A 10,629-nucleotide genomic window follows, 5' to 3' on the forward strand; every position below is an offset into this window, starting at 1 on the left:
GGCAGCGTGGGCATGTTTTGGAGGACTACTTTTGTTTTTTTTCTCTCAGGGTGTTTTTTGTTACCTTAAAATTAATTTCCCATCCTCTCAACACTATTCTTCTTCCGTTCCTCGCTCAGCTGCTCCCAGTGTAACGTCCCAGCATGAATCAACTCAGTACTTTGTACTGGGCATTAAGTTGATAAAGTACTAATGTTATGTAATTAGTGAGAGGAAACTTAAAGGAGTTTTTAGATCAATAGATTTCTCCAGAAGAAAGCAGGAGCCTCTAGTAGTCTGCAGAGTTTTGCATTACCTTTTAATATATAAAACATATTTTGTCATCCTACAAAACCAGAAAATACCTTTTAATAGAGATACAATATAATCTTAAATTATTAAAAATATAAAAAAACATATGTGCACTCTTCATTATTCATCCCATTTTAAAGCCAGCATTCGTTAACATAGTTTATTGAAATGTCACTTTCATCTATTTAAGACTAAATCTACCGGAAAGTAAAATATGAAGCATTTATTTCCTCAGAGAGTAAATGTTCTTCAGTTATATGCAGCTATACAACCCCGTTTCTGAAAAAGTTGGAACACTGTTCACTATGTGAATAAAAACTGAATGCAATGCAAAGAGGAGAGGGACCATCCAGCTTGTTATCAGCTCAGTTCTAAAGCCAGCATCTGTGATGGTACAGGGATGCATTAGTGCACATGGCATGGGTAGCTTGAACATCTGGAAGGAAGCATTAGTGCTGAATGATATATTCAGGTTTTGGAGCAACATATGCTGCCATCCAGACAACGTCTCTTTCAGGGAAGGTCTTGTTTATTTCAGCAGAACAACGTCCAACCACATTCTGCACGTATTCCAACAGCATGGTTCTCTAGTAGAAGAGTCCGCTGATAAACTGGCCTCCTGCAGTCCAGACCTGTCAATCATTGAAAACATCTGGAGCATCAGGACATGAACAATACAACAAAGGAGACCCTGAACTGTTGAGCAGCTGAAATCCTCTATCAGGCAACAATGGGACCACATTTCACTTTCAAAACTCCAGAAACTGGTCTCCTCAGTTCCCCAACGTTTCCAGAGTGTTGTTAAAAGAAGAGTTGATGCAGCTCAGTGGTGAACATGATCCTGGAACAACTTTATAGAGACGTGATGCTGCATCAGATTCAAAATCGGCATATATTTTTCATAAAACAACATTTCTCCGTTTCAACATTAATATGCTGTCTTTAGTCTATCTGCAATAAAATGTTGGTTTATGTGTTTTGCAAGTCATTGCATTGTTTTTATTTTCATTTTACACAGCGTCCACACTTTTGGGGAATTGGGGTTGAATTATAATTCATTTTAAATGTTTATATTGTTATGTAAAATAGGGAACAGTAATGGTTGTCGAGTGTTAAAACATTTGTTGTTAAATATATCTCTGATTTATAATCTCTCGCATCATATCAGAGCATTTTGACCCAGAAAGTGTCAGAAATCTTGGCCTGGAGGTGCCGAGTCCAGAAGCCGGGCTGCGTTGGTCAGGACTTCCTCCAGTGTGGTGAGGAAGGCCAGATGTTGGTTATAAATAGATGTGAGCTCCTGGGCTGCTCCCCCTTCAGGAGAACGTGTGAAAGGGGTTCTCTGCTCTGTCGAGCTTTTCAGCTGATTGTTTTGGTTTTCAGGTGCAGAATTTTAATATTTGGGTTCATGTTCCTCTTTTCTCTTTTCCAGCGACCACAGACGGAGGCTGCTCTTTGAGATTCTGTGGAAACCACAGTTTGCAGATTAATAATGACCAAATCACAATCCAGTAAAGTGGTTTGGTTTAAAGAGTAACGGGCCGGAGAGGTTGACGGTTTGTTCGTCTCTCCAGAGGGATCCGTTAGTTCCGCTGAACATCAGGATGTTTTTCCGGGTCAACGTCTGGAAGTAGGAAAACGTTTGTGTCACCGGATGTTTGAGTGACGTCGTCTTCTCCTTTTCATTCAGTCTCAGCTGGTTTAGAAACTGGCTGCTGTGAACAAATATTAAACATGAAAATGCACAATATATACAATAAAATAGAATATTAAATGAGTAGTAGTATTGGTGGTAGTGGTAGTTAGTATTAATATTAGTATTAGTAGTGATAGTAGTAGTAGTTAGTTAGTAGTAGTTAGTAGTAGTAATAGTAGTTAGTTGTAGTAGTTAGTGTTAGTAGTGGGTAGTAGTAGTAGTTAGTTGTAGTTAGTGTTAGTAGTAGTTAGTAGTAATAGTAGTTAGTTGTAGTAGTTAGTGTTAGTAGTGGGTAGTAGTAGTAGTTAGTGTTAGTAGTAGTTAGTAGTAGTAGTAATAGTAGTTAGTTGTAGTAGTTAGTGTTAGTAGTGGGTAGTAGTAGTAGTTAGTGTTAGTAGTAGTAGTAGTAGTTAGTGTTAGTAGTAGTAGTTAGTGTTAGTAGTAGTAATAGTAGTTAGTTGTAGTAGTTAGTGTTAGTAGTAGTAGTTAGTGTTAGTAGTAGTAGTAGTTAGTAGTAGTAGTAGTTAGTGTTAGTAGTAGTAGTAGTTAGTGTTAGTAGTAGTAGTAGTAGTTAGTGTTAGTAGTAGTAGTTAGTGTTAGTAGTAGTAGTAGTTAGTAGTAGTAATAGTAGTTAGTTGTAGTAGTTAGTGTTAGTAGTAGTAGTTAGTGTTAGTAGTAGTAGTAGTTAGTAGTAGTAGTAGTTAGTGTTAGTAGTAGTAGTAGTTAGTGTTAGTAGTAGTAGTAGTTAGTAGTAGTATTATGTGGAGTCACTCTGGTCTCGCTCCATACACGGGCTCGTGCGCTCCACGGCGGACTCCCCGGGGGGGCTTCCTCTCCATATTTGGCCTGCCCGGCGCGCGAGCCTCTACGTGCCTGCATGCGGCGGCGGCCCTCGCGCGCTACCAAATATGGAGGAAGTGCCGGTTGAATTCCTGTGGAATACTCGGGCATGCCAAACAGCTGTCTGGGAAGAAGGAAACCCGTCCGGGGGGTCTGAGGAGACCGGGTATATAAGAACCAGTCGGCCGGGCAGCGAGCATCATCAGCGGTTAAAGTTTCCCCACTGAGAGCCGAGGACCAGCGCAGGTAAGTGGCATGGAGGAGCGGGGCCGGGTGTTAGGAGGGGAGGAGGGGAGCGGAGTCGGGTGTTAGGAGGGGAGGAGGGGAGGAGGGGAGCGGAGTCGGGTGTTAGGAGGGGAGGAGGGGAGGAGGGGAGCGGAGTCGGGTGTTAGGAGGGGGGGAGGAGGGGAGCGGAGTCGGGTGTTAGGAGGGGAGGAGGGGAGGAGGGGAGCGGAGTCGGGTGTTAGGAGGGGAGGAGGGGAGAAGGGGAGCGGAGTCGGGCTTGTTGTTATGGATTAACTGGGTGAAACAGATGGAGAATAATCCGGACTAAGTGGTTAACTGCTGACAGTGACGTAGAAAAAGAAGCTTTTATTATGACAGGCACGGGGAACTTCCTGTCGGGGAGCCGTGCTGCGTTCAATGCTGTCGGAAATGTCCTTAATTACGAGAGCTCGACATGTTTGTACGTTGTAAATGACCAAAATCGGCTTTTGACTGCGTCGTTTTATTGCGGCGTTACATGAATCACCGCACACATTGTTTATCCCAAAGACAATCTGTTTCCATGTTCAACTGTGTCAACAGAATAGTGTTGAGTAATGGAAATGGGAGGGAGCGATCAATCAAACGTTATATCGGAATAAAAAGAAAATACATTTACAAAACACGCAAACTTACATTTTCAACATTGTCAATACTGAGTTGAGGAGATCGTTTTGGCTAATTCAAAGTTTTGAGAGAAAATAATAGGACGTAGTCTCGAAGTAATTAGATTTGTGAGTCAGAACAATTCGAAGATAAAATCACAAAATTTAGTTACAAAAAATGACTATAAATGGATTGTAGCCCACAAACAGGTGTTTTTAAATGAAATTAAAATTAAAGCGAAAAACAGACAGAAAAAAAGGAAATGTAATATTATATTTAAAATAGCCTCTACTTTCAGAATGTAATTATAACATTTTATTGTGCAGATGCAACTTGTTTGAAGTCAAGTCTTGAAGAGAAATTGTGATAATATTGTCCTTCAGTTTACGTATATAATACATATGTTTTTAAGGCAACTTTTTAAATATGATTCCAGCAGCACTTTGATACGTGATAACAGGTTAAAGTTCAGATTTCGGATTTATGGGTAAGACTTGAAGGCATCAGCACAATAAATCAGATTTGATGGCTTTTGTATTTTTCTTCTGATGGCTGCATGTCATCATTGTTTTCCTCTTAAATCCAATCTAAACATTTCTGACGAATATCAACCTAAAATGTGCCACTTTTTAAACGTTGGCTTTAGTTTTTGCAGCTGCGAGAAAGTAACTTGGTTTTTTTGGTCAGAATTAAACAAAATAACAAAAGTAGTTTTTTTAAAGTACGAAGGCTGCAGAAGCGAAACAAAGCACGATACTGTTTATTTACATATGATGACATATTGCTGCGGTTACATGAATTACAGCTTTGTTTTTAAATGTTACACATCCAAAGATTAAGGTTTGAAAGCCATTTTGTTTAACAGCTAAAACAATTAGTTGATTCTTAATGAAGAAGACAGTCCACAATAAGCAATAATTAAATTAATTGTTCGTTGTAGCTCTAGTATTTATCTGTTAGTTCATGTGTCATTAATGCAGCATCTGTACACATCTGGAAAAGAAACCACGCTGCTAGAAATGTTTTTTTTAATGAATTATACCAGATATGAAGCAGTAGTTCATATGAATGTATTTCCAGCGTTGAGTCTCCTCCTCCTCCACAATCTGCAGACATGTGTGATGAGGACGAGACCACCGCCCTCGTGTGCGACAACGGCTCCGGCCTGGTGAAGGCTGGCTTCGCCGGGGACGACGCGCCCCGGGCCGTCTTCCCCTCCATCGTGGGCCGCCCCCGTCACCAGGTACCCCGCAGAGAAGCCAAACAAACAAATCAAAGATGATCGCCTGTTTTTAATCTTTCTCTGATTATTTCTGAGCTCTCACACCAACTCTGATCCCAAAATATAATAATAAACTTTATTTGTAGAGCACCTTTCATACAAGAAATGCAGTCAAAGTGCTTCACAGCAAGATAATTACATGCAGTGGTTCACATAAAAACAAGATATAAAGGAACATTTAAAAATATAGAAAATAAATTAGATGCATAAGCACAGATAAAATCCATAAAAGTAAACACAATAATAACTTAATTCTACTTTACCAAGTGAAATACAAGCCCAGCATTAGTATTCTTCCTCACAGGGACATTTCCCTTTCACACTTATCTTCACATGTTAAGTCACACCGTCAGTGGGAACATTTATAGACCCCAGAAATGGACCAAATTCTGTACACAAGGACTAGAGACTCAAATAAGAAATACAACTTTCTTTAATTGTTATTTCTAAAGTTATTATTTGACAAATGTTCTTTGGATATTTTTTTTTCAATCAGGAATTTAATCCATTTATTTATAGAGCACATTTATATTTACAGAGAGATGAAACAACCAACTACAGTAAAATACATTCATGAATGAAAGGTTATAAGTAAATTAGACAGTATATGTGGATGAACTAGTGAACTCACCTGCCCCCCCCCCCCCCACCCCATCAGGGTGTGATGGTCGGCATGGGTCAGAAGGACTCCTACGTGGGTGACGAGGCCCAGAGCAAGAGGGGCATCCTGACCCTGAAGTACCCCATCGAGCACGGCATCATCAGCAACTGGGACGACATGGAGAAGATCTGGCACCACACCTTCTACAACGAGCTGCGCGTGGCCCCCGAGGAGCACCCCACCCTGCTGACCGAGGCCCCCCTCAACCCCAAGGCCAACAGGGAGAAGATGACCCAGATCATGTTTGAGACCTTCAACGTCCCGGCCATGTACGTGGCCATCCAGGCCGTGCTGTCGCTGTACGCCTCCGGCCGCACCACCGGTGAGTCTGAGCTCAAAGCTCTCCGCCTTCCGGCAGGAATCATCAGAGGAAGCTGGAAAATAAAAGAAATACGAGGTTTGATAAGCTGTTGGAGAAGTACAGATCTTTTTAATATTAAATATACCTCTCAGGTATCGTGCTGGACTCCGGTGACGGCGTGACCCACAACGTGCCGATCTACGAAGGCTACGCGCTGCCTCACGCCATCATGCGTCTGGACCTGGCGGGTCGCGACCTCACCGACTACCTCATGAAGATCCTGACGGAGCGCGGCTACTCCTTCGTCACCACCGGTAAACGCACAACACAGCCGCCGATCTTTTATTCTCTGCTCCGTCCAAACAAGTCACGCATCAGTTTGTAGTTTTTCTTCAGACATTTTTTCAACCCGACGTGCAGAAGGTCTGATCTCTGTTCTCCGTTAACCAGCCGAGCGGGAGATCGTGCGCGACATCAAGGAGAAGCTCTGCTACGTCGCTCTGGACTTCGAGAACGAGATGGCCACCGCCGCCTCGTCCTCCTCGCTGGAGAAGAGCTACGAGCTGCCCGACGGTCAGGTCATCACCATCGGCAACGAGCGCTTCCGCTGCCCGGAGACGCTGTTCCAGCCCTCCTTCATCGGTACGTAGCATCAACGCTGTTCATTTCATTCTGTGGAGAAATGAACCGGATGCAACCTGAAATGTTTCAGGAATCAACAGTTAAAAGCGTCTTAATATGCAAGGAATTGTTGTTGTTATAGTTCTGGCAAATAAAATGCATTTTTGGCAGCTTTAACATGCTCAAAAACTTTTCCCCAGTGGAAATGGAAGTATTTTATTGGTTTTGGCTCTAAAACGGGATCTCAAGGCTGCTTTCACTTACATCAATGAAATTCGGTGGACGTGTATCACAGCTAGATCTAAAAAACCTCTATCGGCACCACGACCTAAACTCAACAGGAAGTCCGCTATTTTGAGTTTATTGGCCATTTTGGCGATTTGCACGTGTTGTACATTAATGAACTCCTCCTACAGGGTTAATCGGACCGACTTGAACTTTGGCGTGTGCACTCCTAAGACATTTGGGATGAATAGTTGTGAAATAATTTGTTTTCGTCGAACGGTTGTGCCGGTGGCGTGGCGGCCATTTTGAGCATCTCACCATGAAACTACAAGTTGCTATAATTTTTAAATACATTCTCCGATCTTCTTTAAACTGACCCGCTGGTTTAATTGTCGTTTCTTTCGGTTTAACCTGAGCGTCTGCTGTTCACCTGAACAGGTATGGAGTCCGCTGGCATCCATGAGACCGCCTACAACAGCATCATGAAGTGTGACATTGACATTCGAAAGGACCTGTACGCCAACAACGTGCTGTCCGGTGGAACCACCATGTACCCGGGAATTGCTGACCGCATGCAGAAGGAGATTACAGCTCTGGCTCCCAGCACCATGAAGATCAAGGTACAGCAGCACCAACATATAACAAGTAGAAACAATAAAATACATTTCACAAACAAAAAAACAACATTATTCACAAGAGAATACAACAACAGCCAAATGAAAAGGCTGGAAATCATGTTCAGAAGAGGAAGGAAGAAGTTCATCAACTTTTCTGGTCCTCCCACTTCTACTAATCCCAGAGTGGTAAGAAAGAAAAGAGTTCCTCTCCAATCCTTAGTGTCATCACATTACTTTACATTACATTACATTACAATACATTACATTACATTACATTACAATACATTACATTACATTTCATTTATCTGACTCTTTTACCCAAAGACTTACAATAAGTTCATTTCAACCATGAGGGTTTAAACCAGAACAACAAGAATCAAGAAAATATAATTTCTTCCAGAAAGCCAAACTACAAAGTTCTATCAGTAAGTTCCATGTTAAGATACTAAAGTTCTACTGTTCAAGGTGAAGGAGGAGGAGGAGGAGGAGGAGGAGGTGTGTTTTTAGTTTGTGGTGGAAGATGTTCAGAGTTTCTGATGTCGTTGGGGAGCTCATTCTACCATTTAGGAGCCAGGACGGAGGAGGAGGAGGAGGAGGAAGAGAGGGAGCGGGCTGGGATGTAAGGTTGGACCATGTCCTGGATGTAGAGGAGGAGGAGGAGGAGGAGGAGGAGGAGGAGGAGCGGAGTGAACGGGTTGGGATGTAGGGTTGGACCATGTCCTGGATGTAGACTGGGCCCGATCTGTTCACAGCACGGTACGCAAGTACCAATGTTTGGAAACGGTGCGGGCGGCTACTGGTAACCAGTGAAGGGAGCAGAGGAGGAAGAGGAGGAGGAGGAGGAGGAGGAGCAGCAGGAGGAGGAGGAGGAGGAGCGGAGTAGTGTGAGTGTATTTCGGGAGGTTAAAGACCAGTCGAGCTGCTGCATTCTGGATGAGCTGCAGAGGACGGATGGTACTATGTGTCCATGTTCTCAGATCACTCAAACAGCCACCAGACAAGGACGTAACGCACCAGAAACCAACCAACCAATCAGAGGAATCACCGTTCATCACAAATCCATCAGTATTTTATTTTGAAAGATTCTTTTTAGTTTTGATAAAGTTGTTCCTCAAAGAAACTCCCTTAGTTGAAACACAGTGTTTTCTATGTGTCCTTTAGATATTCAGGTTCCTCTCAGGTTGTGTTTACTGTCTCTCAGGTGGAACAACCCTCGGACACCAGCAGGCTGTTGATCATTTATTACTTTATCACATAGTTTGAATAGTTCTGAAATCCACCAGATCCTTTGATTTGAGTGCCTTTAGTTTAATGAAGAGTCCATTTGTTGGTTCTCTGTAAGAGGTTTGATTGACAGTTCGTATCGACAGTTTTTTTGGAGGATGAAGATTGGTGTGAGTGTTTGTTTCGTACGTGCAGTAAAACCTTCTTCTTCTTCTTCTGCAGATCATCGCTCCCCCAGAGCGTAAATACTCCGTCTGGATCGGCGGCTCCATCCTGGCCTCCCTGTCCACCTTCCAGCAGATGTGGATCAGCAAGCAGGAGTACGATGAGGCCGGTCCCAGCATCGTCCACCGCAAGTGTTTCTAAACCCGTCAGCTTCAGGACGCTGCTGTCCCCGGACTCCGTGACATCATCGCCTAACGGGACGTTTGCTTGTTCACCAGCAGGGATCATGTGATCACATCTAACCTGTACATAACTTATTTATTCCTTCTTGTATGGATGTGATGTTACGAATGTGACTGTGTGCGAATGTGAGTGTTGGCTTCGAGGTACGACAGAAAAATACACAAAAAGAACAAAAGAGTCATGAAAGCGAATAAAATCCATTTATTTTCACATATGACTGCTGTCTGTTGTAATGTAGCTGATTAATCGATGCAGGTTTATTTATCACATCATCCAACTCTGATTCTACTCTATTCCTTTATTTCATTCAACAAACCAAACAAACAAGAAACTGCATCAAATTTGCTTGAATATTAATGAAAATAATCTAAAATTGGTAAAAAAAAGAAGAACGTCATTATTATTTAACCTCCTTTTGCAGCAGTGTACTAGCAATGCTGGTGTCTCCAGTTGAGTTAAAATGATGTGCTTGTGCACCACTGATGCTCAGATATTTTATTTATTTATTTACCATGGTTTTGTAATGTTTACATTGGAAGTTGAAACGAAGTGGAATCAGGAGGAGATCATCCCAGAGCAGTGACTACAGCACGGGGTAAGGGTCAATCGGGGACTCGAGGCAATTTTGGACCAATCTTTCAGTTTTCTTGATTCAGGTTGAAATTCATGAACATATTTGACCTGTTTGAAGATCCAAAGCGTGTTTCATTCAAGAGGGCCAATAAAAACAAATGGAACAGTCTAATTTATCAAAATTTCATTTAAAGATGTATCAATTGATTACGTGATCAAAATACAGTTACCAACCAGTGCTGGGAAGGTTACTTCTGAAACAGCTTACAGATGACCAGTTACCCTGTTAAGTAATGTAACTATTTCAATTATGTCATATGTAATGTAACTTACTGTGTTTGATTACTTTTTGACTACATTTCTAACAAATTATTTAAACTGGGCAATTAAGCTAAAAAGTGCTAAAAATTTAATGACCAAAGCTGTGTAAGAATAAAGAATTTATTCGGATGTAAACTCTTTGTAATCACCAATATTTTGAATACTAACTATAATTTATTTACACATGTTTTCTTAGGGACAGTAACAGATTATAATAACAGTTATTTTGTAATTTGGTTACATTTAACTCGTTACTTCCCAACATGGTTAACAAATTTATAAATCTAAACAGACCCTGCGTTCCAGTATCCATACTACCATACTATTTAGCATGTTCTAGTATCCATACTACCATACTATTTAGCATGTTCTAGTATCCACACTATCATACTATTTAGCATTTTCTAGTATCCATACTATCATGCTATTTAGCATGTTCTAGTATCCATACTATCATACTATTTAGCATTTTCTAGTATCCATACTATCATACTATTTAGCATGTTCTAGTATCCATACTATCATACTATTTAGCATGTTCTAGTATCCACACTATCATACTATTTAGCATGTTCTAGTATCCATACTATCATACTATTTAGCATGTTCTAGTATCCATACTACCATACTATTTAGCATGTTCTAGTATCCATACTATCATACTATTTAGCATTTTCTAGTATCCATACTATCATGCTA

The 10,629-nt window shown here is 41.4% G+C and overlaps 1 protein-coding gene across 1 annotated transcript; it reads left to right on the plus strand.

Moving 5' to 3' along the window:
* The first annotated feature begins 2,918 nt into the window (after window positions 1-2,918).
* Window positions 2,919-9,874, plus strand: acta1a (actin alpha 1, skeletal muscle a). Its single transcript, XM_069167456.1, has 7 exons — window positions 2,919-3,073; window positions 4,810-4,940; window positions 5,638-5,962; window positions 6,094-6,255; window positions 6,392-6,583; window positions 7,226-7,407; window positions 8,851-9,874. The coding sequence occupies exons 2-7, from the start codon at window positions 4,812-4,814 to the stop codon at window positions 8,992-8,994; spliced, it is 1,134 nt and encodes a 377-aa protein (XP_069023557.1). The 5' UTR covers window positions 2,919-3,073; window positions 4,810-4,811; the 3' UTR covers window positions 8,995-9,874.
* The last annotated feature ends 755 nt before the right edge of the window (window positions 9,875-10,629 follow it).

Source organism: Embiotoca jacksoni, unplaced genomic scaffold, assembly GCF_022577435.1.
Source record: "Embiotoca jacksoni isolate LCO1_2020_lvr unplaced genomic scaffold, fEmbJac1.0.p SCAF_4, whole genome shotgun sequence".
In the NCBI taxonomy this organism is placed as follows: domain Eukaryota; kingdom Metazoa; phylum Chordata; class Actinopteri; family Embiotocidae; genus Embiotoca; species Embiotoca jacksoni.